We start from the raw sequence: 26,593 nt of genomic DNA, 5'->3' as shown, positions 1-26,593 counted from the left end.
ACAGCTCCAGGGTCCCAGGTTCGATTCCAGCTTGGGTCACTGTCTGTGCGGAGTCTGCACATCCTCCCCGTGTGTGCGTGGGTTTCCTCCGGGTGCTCCGGTTTCCTCCCACAGTCCAAAGATGTGCAGGTTAGGTGGATTGGCCATGATAAATTGCCCTTAGTGTCCAAAATTGCCCTTAGTGTTGGGTGGGGTTACTGGGTTATGGGATTACTGGGTTATGGGGATAGGGTGGCGGTGTTGACCTTGGGTAGGGTACTCTTTCCAAGAGCCGGTGCAGACTCGATGGGCCGAATGGCCTCCTTCTGCACTGTAAATTCTATGATAATTTCTATGAAAATCACCGTGCTACCGCGCCGTCCTATGAAATTCACCAGCAAGCTCTGAAGATTCACAATTCACAGTTTATGTCTTAACCTCTTGAATTTGCTGGTCAATTTTGCATTAATAACAATCTGTTTTGTCAACATACATTAATTTTCCACAAGACTCATCCCATCTAAGCAGATGGCTGGTGGAAGGGGACCAGAGATGATATTGCAGGTACTAACCGGAGGTAGTCACGAATGTGAACCAAAATAGTTGGCATCTTGATCCCAGTAACGTTGAATTTTGTACTGTTAATAAAGTTAACCGAATACAAGTGAATTTTTGGAAGATAAAATAATCTATTAATTAAATAAGTGCCACTTAATTCTGCCTTAAATCTGTCTCCCTAGACTGCTTACAGCCTCCATCAGGTTGTCTATCGTTGTGCTATGATCTGGAAGCAAAGAGCACTCTGCAAGAGAGAGAGGTTGAAGCACAAGTCTACTGCTGTGACATGCAAAAAAATTGTGGCTTTCAAGCTTCCAATTTCTGAGGTTTGTAAAGAGAAAAGTATCAGTATGAAAACTGGGATCTTGAAGAGTGAATCTAGGACAAGGATTTCAACGACTGTACCAAATCCAATCATATATGACGACTTACCAACAATGCTGTCTGGCGGAGACATGAATATCACCAATTTGTAAGTAAATTAATTACATTTCTGTCTGTTTGATTAGACCGTTGACTCTAAAGTTGTCATTTTCTCGTGGTATTGTGGAATATTGGAACTCACCTGAAATGACCATGGCTTGAGAGTGTGTGGAGAAACCAAAAGGTTATGTCAGAGACGTCTCACAAACAAATAGCTTTTCAAAAATAATGCTAACTCTGCTATGGCAATCTAGAACAAAAATGGATTCAAATTGTTTTAGGGAGTGAGGTCAGGTAGCCCTTTTAGAGTAGCATTATGTACAAGAGGTTATCAATGAGTGCAAAACGTACCGTACAAACCCCCATCTAGAATACTATGTTTTGTTCCAGTCACCTAATAAAAGAATTGCATTGGCATGTGTAAAATAATTCAGAGGTTAGCAGATGAGATGATTGTGTGATTAAATATTCTAGTATTTTTCAGTTGAACCAAATTGGGACCAATTTCTTGCAGAGGGTATCTGGGGTAGTAGGGCAAGATTTAAACTATTACACAGATGTGTGGTACAAGTTTTAAAGCAAAGATTGCGATGAATGGATAGGGGAGACGAGAGGACACACAACTTTAAAAACATGTAAGGAGTAGCAGGGCTGTCAAAGGAAGGATCAGGCCAATTCGGGACCAAAATGCAGATGGTTTTGTAAAATAGTAAAGGAATACTTTGCATCTGTCTCTTTTTTTTTTAATTAACATTTTATTGAGGTATTTTTGGTATTGTAACAACAACAAAATAAACAATGTACATGAACCTATAAACATGGTGCAAAAGCCGTATCCCTTCCTTACAGGTCCCACCTTTATTAACCTCTTACTCTAAGCTAAACTAACCCCCCCCCCTCCCCTTCTGCTGACGATTAATTTTCCGCGAAGAAGTCGACGAACGGTTGCCACCTCCGGGCGAACCCTAACAGTGACCCTTTCAAAGCGAACTCGATTTTCGCCAAACAGAGAAAGCTAGCCATGTCCGATAGCCAGGTCTCCGACTTCGGGGGCTTTGAGTCCCTCCAAGCTAATAGTATCCGTCTCTGGGCTACCAGGGAAGCAAAGGCTAGAATGTCTGCCTCTTTCTCCTCCTGGATTCCCGGATCTTCCGACACCCCTCTGGACTCAGTGCCACCTTGTTTTTAACACTGTGGACATGACATCTGCAAACCCCTGCCAAAATCCCCTAAACTTCGGACATGCCCAGAACATGTGGACATGGTTCGCTGGTCCTCCCGCACATTTTCCACACCTGTCTTCCACCCCAAAGAATCTGCTCACCCGGGCCACTGTCATGTGAGCCCGATGAACGACCTTGAATTGTATCAGGCTGAGCCTGGCACATGTTGCGGACGCATTGACTCTACTCAACGCGTCCGCCCATAGACAATCCTCTATCTCTCCTCCCAGCTCCTCCTCCCACTTGCGCTTCAGCGCCTCAGTCTGCGTCTCCTCTGACCCCATAAGTTCCTTGCAAATGTCAGAGACGCTCCCCTCTCCTACCCATCCTCTGGAAACTATCCTGTCCTGAATCCCCCTTGGTGGTAGGAGCGGGAAGGTTGACACCTGTTTACGTAGGAAGTCCCGCACCTGCAGATACCTGAATTAATTTCCCCTCGCCAACCCAAACTTCTCCTCCAGCACCCTCATACTTGGAAAGCTCCCCTCTATAAACATATCCCCCATCCTCTCAATCCCTGCTCACCGCCATATCCGGAACCCCCCATCCATACTTCCTGGGGCAAAGCGGTGATTATTACAGATTGGGGACCAGACCGATGCTCCCTCTGCTCCCACATGTCTCCTCCATTGCCCCCAAACTCTCAGGGCCGCTACCACCACGGGGCTGGTGGAGTACCATGCCAGCGGGAACGGCAGAGGCGCAGTTACCAATGCCCCCAGACTGGTGCCCTTGCATGAAGCCGCCTCTATATGCTCCCATGCCGACCCCTCCCCCACCACCCACTTCCTGATCATGGCTATATTCGCCGCCCAGTAATAGTTACTAAAATTTGGCAGCACCAGTCCGCTCTCCACGACTCCGCTGAAGCATTACCTTCCTTACCCGCGGGGTCTTGCCCGCCCAAACAAAGCCAGTGATCACTTTGTTGACCCGTTTAAAAAAGGACCGTGGAATAAAGATGGGGAGACACTGAAATACAAAGAGGAATCGTCCTTCATTTGGTCTACTAGTCAGGCCAAATTTAATTTATACAGCCGGTCCCATTCCCGTGCCACCTGAATGCCTAGGTACCTAAAGCTTCCCCCTACTAATCGAAACGGCAGCTCCCCCAATCGCCTCTTCTGTCCTCTCGCCTGGACCGCAAACATCTCACTTTTCCCCATATTTAGCTGATACCCCGAAAACCGGCCAAATTCCCCATGAATCCTCATGATTTCTTCCATCCCCTCTATTGGGTCCGATACATACAGAAGCAGGTCGTCTGCATAGAGCGAGACTCTGTGCTTGGACCAGCCCCTTCCAGCCCCTTGAGGCTCTCAGAGCAATTGCCAACGGCTCTATAGCTAGCGCGAACAACAGTGGGGAGAGGGGGCATCCCTGTCTCGTCCCCCGGTGCAGTCTAAAATAGTCCGATGTTGTCCTATTCGTCCATACACTTGCCACAGGAGCCTGATACAGTAACCTGACCCTGTCAATAAAGCCTCCACCCAAATCCGAACCACCCCAGTGCCTCCCCACAGATAATCCCATTCTACCCGATCAAAAGCCTTTTCTGCATCCATTGCGATCACTACCTCCACCCCCCTACCTTCCGGGGGCATCATGATCACATTTAACAACCTTCTTACATTGGCCACCAACTGCCTACCCTCAACAAACCCCGTCTGGTCCTCCCCAATAACGTCCGGAACAGAATCCTCAATCCTGGAGGACAAAATTGTGGCCAGCAATTTGGCATCGACATTCAACAGGGAGATCGGCCTGTAGGACCCACACAGCTCCGGGTTCTTGTCCCGCTTCAGAATCAGCAAAATCGTGGCCTGTGACATCGTCGGGGGCAGCAGCCGTCTTTCCTTTGCCTCATTGAACATCCTCAACACCGGCCCCAATATCCCAGATGACTTTTTATAAAACTCCACTGGATACCCGTCCGGCCACGGGGCTTTACCCGACTGCATTGCATTCAGACCCTCCACTATCTCTTCCAACCCGATCGGGGCCCCCAGCCCTTTTACCAGCTCCCCGTCTTTGGGAAATTCAGCCCCTCCAAAAAGTGCCTCATCCACTCCGGTCCCGGATGGGGTTCCGACTTGTACAGCCTACTGTAGAAATCCCGAAACACCTTATTCACCCCTGCTGAATCTCCAACCAGGTTCCCATCTCCGTCATTTACTTTCCCTGTCTCCCTGGCTGCCTCCCTCTCTCTAAGATGCTATGCAAGCATTCTGCTGGCCTTCTCTCCATGCTCATAGATCGCCCCCCTCGCCTTTCTCAGCTGCTCCCTTCCTGTGGTTAACAAGCCGAACTCTGCCTGTAGCCTCCGCCGTTCCCTTAAAAGCCCTGCCTCTGGGGTCTCTGCATACCTCCTATCGGTCTGTAGTATCTCCTTTACCAGTCGTCCGTCTCTGCCCTGTCCACTTTCTCCCTATGGGCCCGCATCGAGATCAGCTCTCCTCTGACCACCGCCTTCAGTGCTTCCCAGACCACTGCTGCTGAAATTTCCCCTGTGTCGTTGACCTGCAGGTAGTTCTGAATACATTTCCTCAGCCGCTTGCACACCCCTTCGTCAGCCAAAAGTCCCACATCTAACCTCCAGTGCGGGGGCCGGTTACTGTCTTTACTAACCTGCAGGTCAACCCAGTGCGGAGCATGGTCTGAGATTGTGATCGCTGAGTACCCCGTGTCCACCACCCCTGCCAGTAAGGCCCTGCTCAAAATAAAGAAATCAATCCAGGAATACACTTTATTCACGTGTGAGTAGAAGGAGAACTCCTTCACCCTCGGCTGCCCAAGTTGCCATGGATCCACCCCCCCCCCCATCTGCTCCATGAACCCTTTTAGTTCCTTTGCCATTGCTGGTACCCTGCCCGTTTTCGAGCTTGACCGGTCCAAGCCAGGGTCAATAACTGTGTTGAAGTCCCCTCCCATGACCAACCTGTGCGAGTCCAGGTCCGGTATCTTCCCCAGCATCCTCTTTACAAACTCCACATCATCCCAATTTGGCGCATACACATTTACTAATACCACCTGCACCCCCTCCAGTTTCCCACTGACCATAATGTACCGACCTCCCACATCCGAGATTATTCTACCCGCCTCAAACACCACCCGCTTATTGATCAGGATCACGACCCCTCTAGTCTTTGAGTCTAGTAACGAGTGAAAGACCTGACTGACCCAGCCTTTCCTCAATCTAATCTGGCCAGTTACTCTAAGGTGCGTGTCCTGCAACATTACCACGTCCGCCTTCAGTTCCCTAAGATGTGAGAACACATGTGCCCTCTTGACCGGCCCATTTAACCCTCAAACATTCCAGGTGATCAGCCTAGTTGGGGGGCTCATTGCCTCCACCCCCCCCCCCCCCCTCCGTCGATCAGCCATCCCCTTTTTTGGGCCCGCCTCCACCCCATGCTCCGCACCTCCACCGGTCCGTCCCCAGGCAGCCTCCGCACCCAAACTCCTCTCTGCCCCTTAGCCCAAGTCCCTCCCTCGTCAGCAGAACCTTTACCTCCCCACCCCCTCCAGTAACAACACTCTCTAACCCAACACCCTTAATAAACCGAACATATGCACACCCCCCACTACGCTTCCGAGAGCTAGCCCGCCCACCTAGCTTGGTGGCCCCCATCCCTGGCGCTGGATAGTCTCCCACCTATTGTGCCCTCCCCCCGCTCATACAAACATACTCCAACATCAAACAATCCCCACACAATTGACCGACAGAAAAACACCAAGATCTAAACAAGCACACCTCCATCCACCAACAGTACAAATGAAAACCTTAACTCACTCAGCTTTACTGCTGATCCCAAATCAATGCAAAAGGCATTACAAACAGCTTCCACAAAATGAAAAACGAGCAACATTTAAAAAAAAGAACAGAAAAACAAAAAAAAAATCCATGAACGTTGCAGAAAAGTTCTCCGTCCACCACCAGTCCTTTCCTTTTCGCAGAGTCCACGCGTCCTCAGGCGACTCAAAATAAAGTGCTGTTCCTCGTGCGTGACCCAGAGACGGGCCGGGTACAACAGTCCGAACTTCACCTTTTTCTTAGAAAGGATTGACCTAATCTGGTTGAAGCCTGCTCTTCTCCTGGCCACCTCCACAGTCAGGTCTTGGTAAACCCGCAGGATACTGTTGTCCCACTTACAGCTCTGTGTCTGCTTGGCCCACTGTAGAATGCGCTCCTTATCCAAGTACCTGTGGAATCTCACCACCATTGCCCTCGGCGGGTCTCCCGTTCGCGGCTTCCTCGCGAGTGCTCTGTCAGCTCTGTCCACATCCAAGTACCGGGAAAATGCCTCATCCCCCAGCAGCTTCTCAAATATGCCTGCGATGTATGCCCCAGCGTCCGCTCCTTCGGACGCCTCCGGGAGCCCAACGATTCTCAAGTTCTGCTGGCGGACCTATTCCCTAGGTCCTCCACTTTCTCCAGGAGCTTCTTCTGCTGGTCTCTCAGCATCCCCACCTCCAACTCCACCACAGTTTGATGTTCCTCCTGCTCAGCAAGCGCCTTCTCTACCTTCTGGATCGCCCGATCTTGGGCGTCCAATCTAAGTTCTAGCCGCTTAATTGACTTTTTTTTTAATTTAAATTTTTTAAAATTTAGAGTACAGAATTCATTTTTTCAAATTAAGGGGCAATTTAGTGTGGCCAATCCACCTCGCCTGCACATCTTTTGGGTTTGTGGGGGTGAAACCCACGCAAACATGGGGAGAATGTGCAAACTCCACACGGACAGTGACCCAGAGCCGGGATCGAACCTGGGACCTCGGCGCCGTGAGGCTGCACGGCTAACCCACTGCGCCACCGTGCTGCCCTTCAATTGACTCTTTTATCGGCTCCAAGCAGTCCCGTTTCTGCTTAGCAAAGCCTTCCTGAATAACTTGCATCAGCAGCTCCGTTGACCTCTGGGTCGACAAACCAGAGGCGGTCCGGTCCTCCGCCATGCTGTCTCCTGCTGCAGCTTCAGCCCAAGCCTTCTCTGTCTTTCTGTTTCTGCCTTTACGAGCACTTCTCGTCCTTCTCTCCATGCACCGATGTGGGAATTCAGTACACAATTGCCTCTGTCATCAGTTTTACAATTCAATTCCGGTAGAAAATCAGGGGCAAAGGTCCAAAAGTCCGACCAGAGCGGGAGCCACCAAATGTGCGACGTACTCCTTCATAGCCGCCACCGGAAGTCCCTTCGCATCTGTCTTTACAAAAGAAGAGGATTTTGCTCGTGTAGTGATAAAGGAGGAGACAATAGCAATATTGATCAGCTTGAAACAGCGGTTCTTACAATGTTGACAGTCCTCAAAGCAGAAAAGTCATCCGGTCCAGATGGAATGCATCAAATATTGGTGAGGGAAGTAAGGATGGAAATTGTGATGTACTGACTAATTTTGACCTTCTTTCGATACGGGAGTGATGCCAGAGGACTGGAAAATTACAAATTATTAGGATCCCAGACCAGACCCTAACATGGCTAGGATACTGGACCGAACCCCAATATTTTAGTATATTTTATAAGACTGTGCGGAAAGAATACTTTTCTCCAGGAGTGATTGCACAAAAAAATAGGGATTTGGTATTTTAAAACAAAACTTTATTATTAACACAATCTGAAACTCACACCCGAAAATAGCTTACAATTACCCCTTAAACAATACTACTCAGTACAGTAAATATATCTTAATTACTATCTGTATTTCCAATTGAACAACAAGAAAGAAAAAAACATACAGCTCCCAATCCCTCCTACATCCCAATGGCACAGAGTAATACTTGCTTTTCAGCACAGATTTGGCTCCTGTCAGAGCCCCGCAGACTCTGGCTGGATGTCTTCAGAATGCTGTTTCAACTGGGTTTTTTCTGCTTTCCCCTTGTCCTCAGACAAGTCTGCATGGCTTTAAATACTATTAACCTTTTCTTTTTCTAAACTATCCTACTTTGAGAGCAGTACTTGTGATCTAAAGGGTAGCCCACGGTTTTCGACTAACTAGGTGGAGTTTTTTTATAAAATAACAGAGAGGGTTGATGCGGATTGTGGGGTTGATGAATGTGTATAAAGACTTTCAAAAGGTATTCGACAAAGTACTGCAGATCAGACTTAGAACATAGAATTTACAGTGCAGAAGGAAGCCATTCGGCCCATCAAATCAGCACCGGCCTATGGGAAGATCACCCTACCTAAACCCACAACTCCACCCTATCCCCGTAACCCAGTAACCCCATCTAACATTTTTGGGCACTAAGGGCAATTTAGCATGACCAATCCACCTAACCTGCACATCTTTGGATTGTGGGAGGAAACCGGAGCACCCGGAGTAAACCCACCCAGACACGGGGAGAACGTGCAGACTCCGCATAGACAGTGACCCAAGCCGGGTATCGAACCTGGGACCCTGGAGCTGTGAAGTAACAGTGCTAACCACTGTGCTACCGTGCCACCCCTTGTTAGCAAAATCAGAAGCCCTGGGATCTGCAGTGGCAATGCAGATACAAAATTGGTCAAGGGATGGAAATCAAACCGTAATGGGCGAGTAGTTATTTTTCAGACTGAAAGGAGATATCCAGTGGTGTTCCCAGAGGTTGGTATTGGAACTCCTCTTTCTGATATGGCCTGGATGACCTGGACTTGGTTTTGTATACAGGGCATAATTTCAAAGTTTGCAGATAATATGATGAAAACGTAGTGAATAACGAGAAGTGTGATAACGTCAGGAGGCCGTGGAAAAGGTGGTGACTAGGGCAGCTGCATGGCAGGTGAAATATACTGCTGAAAAATATGAAGTGATTCATTTATGTGGGAAGAATGAAAGGGCCGATATGAACTAAATAGTAAATTCGATGGGCTGAATGGCCTCCTTCTGCACTGTAAATTCTATGATAATCTATGATAAAGTCACCATAGTCCCAGGTGACTATCGACTGCTTTCCCCTTTGAGGGGGAGAACTGACTGGTGGTGATTTAACCTGATGATCACCACTCCTCAGGAGACGTGCAAGATTGAGAATGCGGGACTTTCAGGAACTACTTCAGCTGGGAATTGAACTTGCGCTGCTGGCCTCCTCAGCAGCACGAACCATCTGTCCAGCCAACTGAACCAAACCAGTCCCCTATGAACTAAATGGTACAATGTTAAAGATGGGAGGAGAAACAGAGAGTGAACTGAAAATAGTTAATGAAATACGCTAAGATGCTTCACGGGAGTGTCTTCAAGGGAAATTTGGCACCGAGCAACATAAGGAGATATTAGGGCAAATGGTCAAAGTTTGGTCGAAGTGGTATGTTTTAAGGAGCACCTTAAAGGAGGAGAGAGGGAACTCCAAGACTTTGAACCCAGCCAGCTGAAGGTGCAGCTACCAGAGATGGAGCGATTAAAATCGGGGTTGCAGCAGAAGCTGATATGAGAGGACTGTGGATACCTTGGACGATTGTGGGCCTGGAGGAGGTGGGGTCGAGATTTTCTGGCCTCCCCTGGGGTTTCTCGGCGGCGGGAGGTGGCCCACCATCGGCCAGCGGTGGGATCTTTTGGTCCTGCCACTGTGAATGGTATTTCCCATTGACTCTAGCCTACTCCACCGGGAAATCTGCGGCGGGAGTGCGCCATCGATGGGACCAAAAATTCCCACCGGCATGAAGAGCCGGAAGATCTTGCCACCACAGAGGGACAAGGAGGCGGAGGGATTTGAAAGCAAGGACGAGAATGCTAACATCAACGTACTGTTTGATTGGGAGCGAATGTAGGTCAGAGAGCAGAGGGGGTGATGGGTGATTGGAATTTAGTGTGTGTTAGTACATGGGCAGCAGAGTTTTGGATGATCTCAAGTTTAGGAGTATAGGCTGTGGAATGCCAGCCAAACGTGCGTTGGGATAGACAGATCTAAAGGTAGCAAGGAGTGGGACCAGTGACGGCTAGTGTGAATAACATCAACAGCAAGGTTCGCTCTCCATTCTGGCTGAGATAGACCTGGGACATGCTTTTTCGCCCTGCCCTGTGTAAAATTACAACATAATCCCTCAAGTGACCCTCAAATAATCGGGTATTTTACCAGGGATAAAGGAGAGGTAGCAACGGCAATAATTATGTTTCCAGCAGCAGACGCTAAGCCTTTAACCTTTTCCTGCTCCTAAACTCTTGGAAGACTATCAGACAGGATACCAACAGAGCTCATTCTGTCCTCGGTCCAGGACACGAGTCACCATCACCTTTGTGATCATCTCCTCACTATCTTACGAACATTTCTACCAACAGACTAGTTTGGAGTGTAATGTCCTGTATGTGCATCTTTACATTTGTTCTGCACTCGTTCTTGAGGCAGGTTCAGATTGATATTCGTGCAAGTCTAAGAGTAGGTTGCCCTCGCCCTGTCAGAGGTCGTGAGGGAAGAAATACAGAAGAGGAAGGAGTAAAATTCCTTTTCGGAAGACTGCCACACTCGCTAAAAATCAGATATTAAAAATGGACGGATCGTTAACAGCATATGTATGGGGCAACATTTTCAAATGCCATTTGATAAAGAAAATATGGACATTTCACCCTAGGGTAAATTACATTATTCAAATTCCTCATTAAATGGACTAGGAATGACATTAGCACAGGCTTGTGATGGGCTGGGAGTGTCCAGCAAATATTCCGAAATTATTCAAAAGGAAGGAATTTAGTCATACATTATACAGCAGAAAGAATATGGCAACCATCTCCTTTTGAAGATTAATTCAGCCCTCCATTTTATCAATAGACCGCTTGCACATCCGGTAAGATTACAGCCAAGAAGACCAGGGTTTCTTTTAGAATCGTTGCAAAAGAAGGATCTTCTGGACTGTATGAACAGCAGGTATGAATATCTATAGGGCAAACAGCCCAATGTGATTTGTTGATTGTTCCGTGCTAAAGGGCATTCACTCATTCATCAAGAACGTGAGCAGTGATTTCCTTCTGGGCTTCCCTCACGAACAAACAGTAAAACACTTCCATATAGTGCATATTTTCGACTGTCTCGTATCTCTCCATCCATCCCTCCTGTTCTCCTTCTGTACCTTCCAAATCCTCATCTCCAATCTTTTCCTTTTCCTCTACTTTCCATTCTCCTTTTTCCATCTCCGCTCTTATTTTCCTTCCCTCTTTATATTCTGTAAGAGACTTTGATGACACTAAATCTGGTCACAGCTGAACTGTTTGATGTGTTTGGCTGAGTTTTGAAACAATCAATGTCTAAGCAGTAGTCTTACAGAGAAATAAACTATTGTTTCACGATTTGAGTAGAGTCCTAACCATTGTTGGTTCTGTCGTTCTTGTCTCTACAACTCAAACATCAAGATTTTTATAGGCCGTTGGTCATGAATGTTATCCTTATTGTTTGAATATGGAATGCTGAGAGATTTTGTGAACAAAACTCTCAGAAATGAGAGGTTGTTGTTGACGAGAAAAGCAGCTGGCCAAGCACTGTTGCTTCACAGCTCCAGGGTCCCAGGTTCGATTCCCGCTTGAGTCACTATCTGTGCGGAGTCTGCATGTTCTCCTTGTGTCTGCGTGGGTTTCCTCCGGGTGCTCCGGTTTCCTCCCACAAGTCCCAAAAGACGTGCTTGTCAGGTGAATTGGACATTCTGAATTCTCCCTCCATGTACCCGAACAGGCGCCAGAATGTGGCAACTAGGGGCTTTTCACAATAACTTAATTGCAGTGTTAATGTAAGCCTACTTGTGACAATAATAAAGATTATTATTATTTTGTCGTCTAGGGGCCTGTTGTCCTGCTTTTTAATGTCACTGTTTACTATTTCAATCTCCTTATTAAGCAAAAGAGCCTCTCCTTGTTGATGAACTCTTTATTTCTCAATGTGATCCATATCCTGGGAATTGACAACTCAACCATTTTATTGTTTCTAGCTGCAGTACAAATAGAACATATATAGAACATAGAAAATACAGCACAGAACAGGCCCTTCGGCCCACGATGTTGTGCCGAACCTTTGTCCTAGATTAATCATAGATTATCATTGAATTTACAGTGCAGAAGGAGGCCATTCGGCCCTTTGAGTCTGCACCGGCTCTTGGAAAGAGCACGCTACCCAAACTCAACACCTTCACCCAACACCAAGGGCAATTTGGACATTAAGGGCAATTTATCATTGGCCAATTCACCTAACCCGCACATCTTTGGATTGTGGGAGGAAACCGGAGCACCCGAAGGAAACCCACGCAGACACGGGGAGGACGTGCAGACTCCGCACAGTCAGTGACCCAAGCCGGAATCGAACCTGGGACCCTGGAGCTGTGAAGCAATTGTGCTATCCACAATGCTACCGTGCTGCCCTTGAGAACAAATAAATCTACACTATATCATTTAACCGTAATCCATGTACCTATCCAATAGCTGCTTGAAGGTCTCTAATGTTTCCGACTCAACTACTTCCACAGGCAGTGCATTCCATGCCCCCACTACTCTCTGGGTAAAGAACCTACCTCTGATATCCCTCCTATATCTTCCACCTTTCACCTTAAATTTATGTCCCCTTGTAATGGTTTGTTCCACCCGGGGAAAAAGTCTCTGACTGTCTACTCTATCTATTCCCCTGATCATCTTATAAACCTCTATCAAGTCGCCCCTCATCCTTCTCCGTTCTAATGAGAAAAGGCCTAGCACCCTCAACCTTTCCTCGTAAGACCTACTCTCCATTCCAGGCAACATCCTGGTAAATCTTCTTTGCACCTTTTCCAAAGCTTCCACATCCTTCCTAAAATGAGGCGACCAGAACTGTACACAGTACTCCAAATGTGGCCTTACCAAAGTTTTGTACAGCTGCATCATCACCTCACGGCTCTTAAATTCAATCCCTCTGTTAATGAACGCGAGCACACCATAGGCCTTCTTCACAGCTCTATCCACTTGAGTGGCAACTTTCAAAGATGTATGAACATAGACCCCAAGATCTCTCTGCTCCTCCACATTGCCAAGAACTCTACCGTTAACCCTGTATTCCGCATTCATATTTGTCCTTCCAAAATGGACAACCTCACACTTTTCAGGGTTAAACTCCATCTGCCACTTCTCAGCCCAGCTCTGCATCCTATCTATGTCTCTTTGCAGCCGACAACAGCCCTCCTTACTATCCACAACTCCACCAATCTTCGTATCGTCTGCAAATTTACTGACCCACCCTTCAACTCCCTCATCCAAGTCATTAATGAAAATCACAAACAGCAGAGGACCCAGAACTGATCCCTGCGGTACGCCACTGGTAACTGGGATCCAGGCTGAATATTTGCCATCCACCACCACTCTCTGACTTCTATCGGTTAGCCAGTTCGTTATCCAACTGGCCAAATTTCCCACTATCCCATGCCTCCTTACTTTCTGCAGAAGCCTACCATGGGGAACTTTATCAAATGCCTTACTAAAATCCATGTACACTACATCCACTGCTTTACCTTCATCCACATGCTTGGTCACCTCCTCAAAGAATTCAATAAGATTTGTAAGGCAAGACCTACCCCTCACAAATCCGTGCTGACTATCCCTAATCAAGCAGTGTCTTTCCAGATGCTCGGAAATCCTATCCTTCAGTACCCTTTCCATTACTTTGCCTACCACCGAAGTAAGACTAACTGGCCTGTAATTCCCAGGGTTATCCCTAGTCCCTTTTTTGAACAGGGGCACGACATTCGCCACTCTCCAATCCCCTGGTACCACCCCTGTTGACAGTGAGGACGAAAAGATCATTGCCAACGGCTCTGCAATTTCATCTCTTGCTTCCCATAGAATCCTTGGATATATCCCGTCAGGCCCGGGGGACTTGTCTATCCTCAAGTTTTTCAAAATGCCCAACACATCTTCCTTCCTAACAAGTATTTCCTCGAGCTTACCAATCTGTTTCACACTGTCCTCTCCAACAATATCGCCCCTCTCATTTGTAAATACAGAAGAAAAGTACTCGTTCAAGACCTCTCCTATCTCTTCAGACTCAATACACAATCTCCCGCTACTGTCCTTGATCGGACCTACCCTCGCTCTAGTCATTCTCATATTTCTCACATATGTGTAAAAGGCCTTGGGGTTTTCCTTGATCCTACCCACCAAAGATTGTTCATGCCCTCTCTTAGCTCTCCTAATCCCTTTCTTCAGTTCCCTCCTGGCTATCTTGTATCCCTCCAATGCCCTGTCTGAACCTTGTTTCCTCAGCCTTACATAAGTCACCTTTTTCCTCTTAACAAGACATTCAACCTCTCTTGTCAACCATGGTTCCCTCACTCGACCATCTCTTCCCTGCCTGACAGGGACATACATATCAAGGACACGTAGCACCTGTTCCTTGAACAAGTTCCACATTTCACTTGTGTCCTTCCCTGCCAGCCTATGTTCCCAACTTATGCACTTCAATTCTTGTCTGACAACATCGTATTTACCCTTCTCCCAATTGTAAACCTTGCCCTGTTGCACGTACCTATCCCTCTCCATTACTAAAGTGAAAGTCACAGAATTGTGGTCACTATCTCCAAAATGCTCCCCCACTAACAAATCTATCACTTGCCCTGGCTCATTACCCAGTACTAAATCCAATATTGCCCCTCCTCTGGTCGGACGATCTACATACTGCGTTAGAAAAGCTTCCTGGACACACTGCACAAACACCACCCCATCCAAACTATTTGATCTAAAGAGTTTCCACTCAATATTTGGGAAGTTAAAGTCGCCCATGACTACTACCCTATGACTTCTGCACCTTTCCAAAATCTGTTTCCCAATCTGTTCCTCCACATCTCTGCTACTATTGGGGGGCCTATAGAAAACTCCTAACAAGGTGACTGCTCCTTTCCTATTTCTGACTTCAACCCATACTACCTCAGTAGGCTGATACTCCTCAAACTGCCTTTCTGCAGCTGTTATACTATCTCTAATTAATAATGCCACCCCCACCTCTTTTACCACCCTCCCTAATCTTATTGAAACATCTATAACCAGGGACCTCCAACAACCATTTCTGCCCCTCTTCTATCCAAGTTTCCGTGATGGCCACCACATCGTAGTCCCAAGTACCGATCCATGCCTTAAGTTCACCCACCTTATTCCTGATGCTTCTTGCGTTGAAGTATACACACTTCAACCCCTCTCCGTGCCTGCAAGTACTCTCCTTTGTCAGTGTTCCCTTCCCCACTGCCTCATTACACGCTTTGGCGTCCTGAATATCGGCTACCTTAGTTGCTGGACTACAAATCCGGTTCCCATTCCCCTGCCAAATTAGTTTAAACCCTCCCGAAGAGTACTAGAAAACCTCCCTCCCAGCTATTTGTAAGGCAAAGAAAGCAAAAACCGTAATCAGGTGAAATTAAACCAGCGTTGCCAATGGCTCCGAGTAGGTATTCAGGGAGCCCGGAGGTGCAGTCCACGGTGAGGATAGGGAATCAGTTGAGGAGGCATATTAGGGTGAAGGGATGTCGGTGTGAATGCCGCTGTGCAAGAATCATGGGTTTGAGTGGGGGGGGGGATGGATAGTGTATACAGGAGGTGGAGGAAAGTGGGGCTGTTCAAGGTGAGGGATCTGTATTTGGAGGAAGGGTTCGCCAGTCTGGAGGAGCTAAGGGAGAGGGTACAGTTGTCAAGGGGGAGTGAGCTCACGTATCTGCTGGTTAGGGACTTTGCGCGAAAGGTCTGGAGGGGATTCCCCAGGTTGCCAGGATACACCCTGCTGGGGCGACTGCTGCTTCCGGATGCGTCTCTGTTCTCCCAACACTGCGTGCACTGTTGTGCTATATGACCTCCTCCTGGCAGTGTGCACTTTTGTCATATATTTTGCACTTGGTATCTGCCGTGTCCCTTCTTGAGTCTGAAGGTTGTGGGAGTAAGCCCCATTCCAGAGCTCTGAAAGAAAGAATAAATGTACAATTGTATGGGGCCTTTGACGACCTTGTGATGCTCCAAAAAACCTTTACTGACAAATAAATACTTTTGAAGTGTAGCTCAAATCTCTAGAGTGGGACTTGAAATCACAGCCTCCTGATTAGGTGAATTGGACATTCTGAATTCTCCCTTTGTGTACCTGAACAGGTGCCGGAGTGTGGCGACAAGGGGATTTTCACACTAACTTCGTTGCAGTGTTAATGTAAGCCTACTTGTGACACTAATAAAGATTATTATTACTTAGAGATGTGAGAGGTAGCAACTTAGAAAAGGCTTAGATGGAGTTGCTGTCTTTCTGATCAAACTGCAGCCCACTCACTGTGCTCTCAAACAGATGTAAGAAAATTCTGGGGCGTTATTTGAAGGAGAGGAGGAGTGTCCTCCTCGTCTCCAAACCAATATTTATCCCCCTCTACATCACCTAAACTGATGATCTGCTCATTTATGTGTGGAATCTTGCTCCATGCAAGTTGGTACCATTTTCCTCGATGTTAAGACAGTTACAGCAGATCTAAGACACCTTTTTAAAAACAATTTAGAGTACCCAATTCATTTTTTCCAATTAAGGGGCAATTTAGCATGGCCAATCCACCTACCCTGCACATTTTTGGGTTGTGGGGGAAACCCACGCAAACACTGGGAGAATGTGCAAACTCCACACGGACAGTGACCCAGAGCCGGGATCGAACTTGGGACCTCGGCACTGTGAGGCAGCGGTGCTAACCACTGCGCCACCGTGCTGCCCTACATTTCAGACATCTTGATGTTGCAAAAGGTGTTACATGAATGGAACTTTATTGATCTTTTCGCTTTCAATCTGCAAATAATTTTTGACATCCAAATTCAATGTATTATTCATTATCCAGTTTTTCCCCCCTGCTTTCCAGTGTGAGGACTCTGGAATTTCCAGCCATCTTCCTGTAGCTCACACAAGTCACATTGTTTCTGCGAGAGTTTAGACCTAAAATATTAGGTTAGAATATTGGTTGGTTATTTGACTATGAAGGTCATCACAACCCAGCTTGATCCTGATCTTGCCCGTCAATGCAGGCTTTTCAGCAGATACCGCTAGTTAATAAACAGGCACGAGGATTCTGGCTGAGTTTAGTTTTTCTCCTACCTAACCCAGGGGATTTTGGTACTTGTAGAACTCGTACCACCTCTGAGATTCGCCAACTCGGATCATAAAGGGAATCAAACCTAATGGGTTGTCTGCAACAGAGTGTCTTTGCCTAGGAGCCAGTCCTGAAGGAGCTGCCTTGTTTATTATGTATTGTATGAGAGCCGTACATGATTAGATAGAAACAACACTGTAATGTGGCAGAAAATGTCCCTGTTTTTAAAAAATGATCTACCATTTTTGTAAACCGGATGCATGTTTATTGGGTAATGCCTAGCAGTGTGCTTGATCATGAAATGAACCAGCTACCAGCACCTATGGCATTGTAGCTTCTCCCTGCTGGGAAATTCTGTGCTGTATAGTTCAGGAATTCATAAACTTGGTCCTTGGTCAGAGTTGGGGCTCTCTAGGAATGTTCTGGGGTATGTATTGTGTTGTTGCGTGGGTGTATGATAATTGGGTGGTCAGGATTCCCACTGCCGATGGCTGCGTAGCGACTGCTAGAGAATGCTAGTGCGTAGGTGTGAGGACAAGATGGAATTACCCTTTGGTGAGTAGCCCACTGACAATCTATTGTTTGTCAGGTCAAAGAGGGACAAAGGTTGATGGGGGGGGGGGGGAATTCAACACAAATTAAAGTTGAAGGACCTTTCAAGCTGAGACGCACATGAGTATCTTCCTGTGAAGGAAGAGGGACAATTACCCACCGTCTGTGGTAAGAGAAGTGTAGGACAAACAAGATTTAAGAGGAGGAAGGGAAGGAAATAAATTCCCCCAAAAAGGTGGAAAATAAATGTAGTATCTTCCCGCTATTAGCAGAAAGGGACAGCATCCTGCTCAAAGATTGTAAGTTCCTTCTTACTGACACTGCTAGCTTCATAGGCTAGAAACTGAGTTTAATCTCCTCCTAATTTGATCTAAAACATAAGCTGTGGGTTTTCTTTTCTGTGGTTGCTGACATATAAATGTCACCGTATGCTGCTTTCTCCTTTGAGAGAGCTGACTGGTGGTGATTTAACCTGAGGATCACCACATCTCAGGCAAGTGACAAGGTTGAGATCCCAGCTGGTACGGGAATTGAACCCGCGCTGTTGGGGTCGCTCCACACCACAAACCAGTCGTCCAGCCAACGGAGCTAACCAACCCCGTGCTGTAGAGTGCAATTCAAGCAGATATGGACTCCTGGCGGGTTAGGATTTCAGCAGTTGCAAATTAATCATATGATTCAGTTCCAACATTGACAGCTTTCAATTGCTATTGGCCAATATGATTTCCAGATTAATGTTGAAATACTGAATTATTAGCATACCACTATTAATTTACGATTAAATCTTGTATTGGTTTCAGTGGCGATGCATTGAGATTGGATTCCGCAGCAGCGACTACAATTGCCCCGCCAGTAAAGGAGAGCCCGGCACAAACCAGATGGCTTGACGTGAGGGATCACAGCAGTCTAAATGAAAACTTGAAGAGTGATACCACTAAAGGTGCTTCCTGTCAATCATTATGTATTGCCAAAGAGACAGAGAATCTACAAACTGTGCAGCCAAAGACCTCCTTTCCCATTGACCACTTTGTTCCTTCGAGGATAATCATGGATAACCAGCAGGAGCAGCCACCGCAAAAGGAGCTCCTACTGCCCCCATCTGCATTCCTGTTACTTGGGAAAGAAAAAGTCAATGTAAGACTGTTATTCAGCTATGTGTTTTTGCCAACCTTCTTCCCTCTTTGAAGATGCTGCTTCTTGTGGTTAGTTCCAGTTAGACCAGACACCCTCCTGATTTCTTAACATATGTGTAAGCCTGAGCATGAAGACCCAGTTACCTATTGCTGCACTCTCCAGCTTCCTACAGGCTCTGCAGGCTGAGTGCTGAAGTGGCCTGAATAACAAAGGAGGAACTATTCATTTTCTCTAGTGGCATAGGCGCTCATTTTATAGGAAAAACAATGAACATTTTGTCTGACCATAATGTGACTCAAAGCAGTAAACCTCTGCGATAAGGAGTTGCAGATGTGAGTGTGGATAAAAGTGCATGCATTACATCACTGAAATAGGTTTGATTTATTGGGAAAATTAAGAATGTGCAACGGTGGTTATGCTTTCTAATGTTGGATGAGCCCCCCTGCCCCTGGCACAGCCACTGATTCAGTATCCTGTCTCCCTTGCCGGCTATTCACTGAGGCAGAACCTGTGATGTGCTGGACAGTGAGCTGAGCTTTGCATGTCGCCATCACCAAGGATGCTCGTTTCCACCTCCCAATTTCAACCACTTGGCTCACCCCCTCTGCTGCTGAAACATTCAACCATACCATCAGCACCTTGAGGCTCAAATACTGTAGTGCCCTCTTGGTCAATTATCCATGTTCGTAAGCTGCAACTTGCCGGTTCTTGTCCTAAAATACATCTCCTGCTAATTTGGGTTCTTGCTGTGTCTTAAACGTATGGAAAATGTTATGATCCCTTGGGTGACTGTCTGTGTGGAGTTTGCACTTTCTCCTGTGTCTGCTGAGTTTCCTCTGGGTGCTCCGGATTCCTTCCATAGTACAAAGGTGTGCAGGTTAGGTGGAGTTATAAGTATAGGGCTGGAGAGTAAGTCTAGGTAGGGTGCTCTTTCAGAGGGTCTGTGCAGACTTGATGTTCTAAATGGCCTCCTTCAGCACATAGGAATTCTATGGTTCTAACACTACACACTATTCAGGAGGCAACCTATACCCTGAAATATGGACAACAAATTCCCCATTTAGTTATTAACAGAACTGAAAAGCTCCAGCTACAGTTATACTTTACGATGTCCCTTAAGTGGACACTTCATACTTCGAGAACCAGTTCAAACTTATTTTCACTCGAGGCCTTCCTTTCTTTTCCTTTCTCTGCAGGGTAACATAATTCCAGGACTTTCTCACTGAGGGTTACACTGGAGATACCTTCCCTCTAGCTCAAGCTAGGAAAATATTCCAACCCCTTTTATCCCCCACAAGCTCCTACTCGCGTTCTGCGTGGTGAGCAATAGAATCAGCATTTTCTCTACTTCAGGTGCCCCCACAGCAACCAAGCCCCCTCGGCTTGTTGACAGGCAAAATTCAGAGCAAGTCACATGACCCCTTTACTACTTCATTTTGCCTTAAATTAAAGAGGCAGTTCCAAAACATAACAATCTTATTAACTTTGTATTTGTAACAACAATAACCAACAATGTGGTCCAGAAAATAACATGGAATAAGTGCAATCCGCAGATATTACTATATAAATGCAGCTTCATTCCTTGGATAGGGGGGTTGCTGAGTCAGATAGAGTTGGTAGATCTGAAGCAGCTGTTCCTTTATTTTTTTTTGTGTAAATTTAGAGTACCCAATTGTTTATTTTTCAATTAAGGGGCAATTTAGCATGGCCAATCCACCTAACCTGCACATCTTTGATATGTGGGGGTGAAATCCACACAGACACAGGGAGAATATGCAAACTCCACTCAGACAGTGATCCAGGGCCGGGATCGAACCCGGGTCCTCAGCGCCGTAGGCAGCAGTGCTAACGACTCCGCCACTGTGTTGCCTGGAGGGAGCTGTTCCAAAATGTGGGAACAGTGGAGTTTTGCACCTGGCCTCAGCAAGTCTGGCATAGGGAAGAGTTGACTTAGTCAGGGTACCTTACCATTCCCCTTGTTCAGTTTAAGGTTGAATGAGGGCAGCAGGATTGAGTGACTGAATTGGGTTTGACTTCAATGCCTCTGTAGTCAAGGCTCACACATGAGGTAATGGAAATTAATAGGCATCTGGGAAACTGTACCTCAGCAAGACATTAGTGTCTCAAGGATAGGATGGGAGAAAATTGGAGGGTTAAACACAAATTAGTACTCCATGTCTAGACATAGGTAGTTCCTTGGTTTTGACAGTGAATCATCTGCAGCAGCACCCCAGGGCTTCATAACAGTTTAGCTTTTTTCTCCTGAACAGATTATATTTGAAGAAAGGTAATCCCTGAGACCATAAAATGTAGGTGTAGAATTAGGCCATTCGGCCCATCGAGTTTGCTCCGCCATTCGATCATGGCTGATATGTTTCTCATCCCCATTCTCCTGACTTCTCCCTATAACCCCTGATCCCCTTATTAGAACCTATCTATCTCTGTCTTAAAGACACTTAGTGATTTGGGCTCCACGGTCTTCTGCAGCAATGAGTTCCACAGATTCACCACCTTCTGACTGAAGAAATTCCTCCTCATCTGTTTTAAAGGATCGTCCCTTCAGTCTGAGGTTGTGCCCTCTGGTTCTAATTTCTCCTACAAGTGGAAACATCTTCTCCATGGCCACTCTATTCAGGCCTCTCAGCATTCTGCAAATGTCAATGAGATCCCCTCCTCACCTTTCTAAACTCCATTAAATACAGATCCAGAGTCTTCAACCTCTCCTCGTGTGACAAGCCTTCATTCCCAGGATCATTCTTGTGAATCTTCTCTGGATCCCCTCCAAGGCCAGCATATCCTTCCTTCCTTACGGGACCCAAAACTGCTCACAATATTCCAAATGGGGTCTGACCAGAACCTTATACAGCTTAGCAATACATCCCTGCTCTTGTATTCTAGCCCTCTCGACATGAATGCTAACATTGCATTTGCCTTCCTTTTTTAAAAATAAATATGGAGTACCCAATTATTTTAGTTCCAATTAAGGGGCAATTTAGCATGGCCAATCCACCTACCCTGCACATCTTTTTGGGTTGTGGGGATGGGACCCCTGGGGAGAATGTGCAAACTCCACACGGACAGTGACCCAGGGTCAGGATCGAATCCTGGTCCTTGGCTCCATGGCATTGCTAACCATTGCGCCACCGTGCCGCCCTTTGCATTTGCCTTCCTAACTGCCAACTGAACCTGCGTATTAACCTTAAGAGAATCCTGAAAAAGGACTCTTAATTTCCAAAGTCTTTCCCCATTTAGAAAAGTCTGTGCCTCTGTTCTGCCTACCAAAATGCACAACCTCAGTTTTCCACAGTGTATTCCATCTGCCACTTCTTTGCCCACTCTCCTAGCCTGCCCAAGTCATTCTGCAGCCTCCCCGCTTCCTCAACACTACCTGTCCCTCGACATATCTTTGTATCGTCTGCAAACTTAGCAACACTGCCCTCAGTTCCTTCTTCCAGATCGTTAATGTATATCATGAATAATTGTGGTCCCAACACTGACCCCGGTGGTAAACCACTAGTCACTGGCTGCCATCCTGAAAAAGACCCCTTTATACCCACTCTGCGTTCTGCCACTCAGCCAATCCTCTATCACTGTCAGTATCTTGCCCCTAACACCATGGGCTCTTTATCTTATTTAGCAGCCTCCTGTACGGCATCTTTTCAAAGGCCTTCTGGAAATCCAAATGGATCATGTCCACTGGCTCTTCTTTGTCTAACTTCCTTGTTACATCCTCAAAGAATTCAAACAGATTTGTCAGGCCCTTGACAAAACTGCTGACTCAACCCTATTTTAACGGATCTAAACTATGCACTTCCAAGTACTCTGCAATCTCATCCTTAATAGGGGTTTTTCACGGTAACTTCATTGCAGTGTTAATGTAAGCCTACTTGTGACAATAAAGATTATTAAAAATATTGTTATTAAAAATAATAGGTTCTAAAATGTTACCAACGACCAAAGTCAGGCTAATCGGCCTATAATTTCCCATCTTTTGCTTCTCCCCCTTCTTAAACAGGGGCATTACATTAGCCATTTTCCAGTCCTCTCGGGCCCTTCCTGACTCCAGTGATTCCTGAAGGATCATCACCAATGCTTCCACAATCTTCTCGGTTATTTCCTTCAGAACCCTGGGGTGTAATCTATCCGGTCCGGGTGATTTATCCATTTTCAGACCTTTCAGCTCCCCCAGCACCTTCTCCTTAGTGATGGCCACTACACTCACCTTTGCCCTCTGACTTTCTTGAAGTTCTGCTATGCCGTTGGGTGTCTTCCACTGTGAAGACTGATGCAAAGTAACTATTCAATTCCTTTGCCATTTCCTTGTTCTGCATTACTACTTCTCCAACCTCATTTTATAGGGATCAGTGTCCATTCTTGCCTCTCTCTTACCGTTTGTATATCAAAAAAGCTCTTGCAATCTTCTTTTAAATTACTAGCTAGCTTATACTCATATTTCATCTCCCCCTTATTGCTTTTTTAGTTGTCCTCTGCTTGCTTTTAAAGGCTTCCCAATCCTCTGGCTTCCCTCTAATCCTCGTCACATTGTATGCTTTCCCTGACTTCCCTTGTCAGCTATGGTTGCCAAGTCCTTCCCTTAGCATGCTTCCTCTTCTTGGGTTGAATTTCTGTTGTGCCTCCTGAATAACCCCCAAAAAACCCTGCCATTGCTGTTCCTCTGTCCTTCATTGCTAGGCTCCCCTTCCAATCAACTCTGGCAGATCCTCTCTCATGGCTTTGTAGTTACTTTACTCAATTGTAATACCATTACATCTGATTGCAGCTTCTCCCTGTCAAACTGCAGGGTAAATTCTATCATATTGTGGTCACTGCTAAGGGTTCCTTCACCTTAAGTTCCCTAATCAAGTCTGTCTCATTACACATCACCAAATCCAGAATTGCCTGTTCCCTAATGGGCTCTACTACAAGCTGCTCCAAAAAACCATACTTTGCTTCAGTCTCTTAAACGTTCCACAAATTTATTTTCTTGGAATCCGCTACCAACCTGATTTTCCCAGTCCACCTGCATTTTGAGGTCCCTCATGATTATTGTAATATTGCCTTTCTAATATGGTTTTTCTATCTCCTGATTTATTTTCTGCCCCACATCCTGACTACTGCTAGGAGGCCTGTACACAACTCCCATCAGGGTCTTTTCTTCCTTTACGATTCCTCAATTCTACTCACACAGATTATATGCCTTCCGACCCTATATCGCTTCTTGCTATTGATTTAATTTAATTTCTTACTAACAAGGCAACCCCGCCCCCTTTGCCCATCTGCCTGTCCTTTCGATAGGACACATATCCTTGGATATTTAGATCTCAGCCCTGATCCCCTTCCAGCCACGTCTCTGTGATACCCACAATAATGTACCCGCCAATTTCAATGTGCGCTCCCAAGCTCATTGCGCTCCAAGCTCTCTTACCTTCTGCTGTACCTCAAGTTAGATTCCTGCTGCTTTCCATACTCTCTGTCCTATTACTTGTTCTGGAAACATTACTAACCTCTCCTGAGCCCTTTTCCATACAACTGAACCCTCACCCCCACTATTTAGTTTAAAGCCCTATCTATAGCCCTAATTATGTGATTTGCCAGAACTCTGGTCCCAGCATGATTCAGGTGAAGACCGCCCCATCGGGACAGCTCCCTCCTTACCCAGGACTGGTGCCCAATTTCCCATGAATTTAGACCCATTTCTCCCACACCAACCTTTGAAGGTCTCATAAAGCAAATTGTTCGCAAATGCACTCAATGTAAGCATTGCCAGTTGTTCAAATTATATTAGCTAGCAGTGATTTCCAGAGAAGTCACGAGTCAACCTGACAGGCTGGACAGTGAATTAATGAAGCAGCATTATTGGGTCTATTTGATGGCCCCAGTGTGATTTCTCAGTGTCTTGAATATTGAGGGAATCTGAGTGATGTCCTTATTGGAATTCTAGGCCAGACAGCTCATCAGGATGATTCATTTTGAAGTATTTTGAAAATTTCTGAGAGAAATGAGAAGACACTGCGTAAGTGCAAGTTTCAGAGGGGCTTAGTCGACCATTCGGCTCCTCGAGCCCACTCTATCATTAGATAAAATCTCTTTTTGTTTGTGTCTTTATAGGGGGGCATGAAAGGGAGTGGGTCTAACTGAATGTTCCTCCTTTGATTTTAGACAAACATGGATCTGAATAGGCACAGTGACTTCGCTGATACTGACCATATTCAAAAGGGCAAGAGGGTTTTGAATCGCCAGTCCCACACAAATCCACAGCTGCTCTCTCCAGATGATTTCAGAGTTAGGCCTGGATGCCGTAGTTTAGTATTTCAGGACACAGGTAAATGGATAACTACCGGTAATATTTTAAAGTAATATTAACACAGTACAGAAGCGAACCATGAAAAGAAGCTGAAATTCAGCCAATACAATGTCAACATGACAAACTTAGTGCCATTCTAGGCTATGTATATGACATATAATAATTTTTATTAGTGTCACAAGTAGGCTTACATTAACACTGCAATGAAGTTACTGTGAAAAACCCCTAGTCGCCACACTCCGGCTCCTGTGCACTGAGGGAAAATTCAGAATGTCCAATTCACCTAACAAGCACGTCTTTCGAGACTTGTGGGAGGAAACTGGAGCACCCGGAGGAAACCCACGCAGGCACGGGGCGAACGCGCAGACTCCGCATAGACAGTGACCCAAGCCAGGAATTGAACCTGGGTCCCTGGTGCTGTGAAGCAACAGTGCTAACCACTGTGCTTCCATGCCACCCACATTTCAGCTTGACACTGTGGAAGCACTCTCCTCCAAATTAAAAGGTCATGGTTTCAAGTCCCACTGCAGGATATGTGCCCATAATCTCGCCTCACATTTCAGTGCAGCACTCGTATCAAGTGAAATGTTCAAAGGCTTTGTTTGCCTGTTCAGGTGGAGGTAAAAGATGTGGCGATTCTGTTTTGAAGAAGAAGAAAGGAATGTGGGGAATCTGCATCCAGGCCGTCATTCATCTCACAATTAACACCACCAACTTTCTGATTGCCGTTTGGGGGTGTTGCCATGAGCAAATTGGCTCTGAATTTGCCTATAAGCCAACAGTGCCTATACTTCAAAGGCAACGGCTACGGAATTTTGTGACTCGCCTTGCTTGTGAAAGACCCTTACGTAAATATAAGCATTCCCCCTCCCTATTGTGCTCCAACCTTGGATGTGTTGTTTCTGTATATGTCCCTGCGTCTGGATGGCCACTCTCGAGTTGTCCAAATTAACGTACTGATAAGGCTCGGACCAGTCCAGAACCAGAACATCAAGTAAGGAATATAAAGTGCAATTAGAATTGAGTTAGCTGAACTGGGTATCAGGCCTTCACAGTTCTAAATGGCCCATGACAGTTTTATTATTCATGGCTGAGGGTTTTAACATAGCAACTGAAATGGGGTTGAGTTAAATGAAAGTTGCCATAATCCCATAGGCTGCTCTCTCCTTTTGAGAGAGAGAGCTATGGAGGCGTAAGCCTCCGGTAAGGCTGGTAATGTGGAATGTCCTTGGGCTTAATGGACCAGTTAAAAGATTACGGATATTTGCGCACCTCAGGAGCTTGAAAGTGGGGATGGTCTTTCTGCAGAAGATGCACTTCCGCATGAAGGTCCAGGTTAGGTTAAGGAAGGGGTGGGTCGGGCAGGTTTTCCACACAGGATTTGATTCGAAATCGAGGGGAGTGACAATTTTAATG

At 46.2% G+C, this 26,593-nt stretch overlaps 1 protein-coding gene across 5 annotated transcripts in view; it reads left to right on the top strand.

Annotated features, from left to right (window-relative positions):
- The window catches only part of sfi1 (SFI1 centrin binding protein), a 290,590-nt gene that overhangs the window by 237,463 nt on the left and 26,534 nt on the right, over positions 1-26,593 (top strand). For all 5 annotated transcript variants that reach the window (XM_072498737.1, XM_072498720.1, XM_072498747.1 and 2 more), the window contains 4 exons: positions 720-1,009; positions 10,917-11,012; positions 18,540-18,873; positions 25,033-25,195. In XM_072498737.1, coding sequence (XP_072354838.1) covers positions 720-1,009; positions 10,917-11,012; positions 18,540-18,873; positions 25,033-25,195 — 883 coding nt within the window. The remainder of the gene's footprint in view (positions 1-719; positions 1,010-10,916; positions 11,013-18,539; positions 18,874-25,032; positions 25,196-26,593) is intronic.

The sequence above is a fragment of the Scyliorhinus torazame genome, chromosome 1, assembly GCF_047496885.1.
Source record: "Scyliorhinus torazame isolate Kashiwa2021f chromosome 1, sScyTor2.1, whole genome shotgun sequence".
NCBI lineage: Eukaryota > Metazoa > Chordata > Chondrichthyes > Carcharhiniformes > Scyliorhinidae > Scyliorhinus > Scyliorhinus torazame.
Note: the sequence above shows the minus strand (reverse complement) of the source record. Positions and strands in the feature narration are given on the sequence as shown.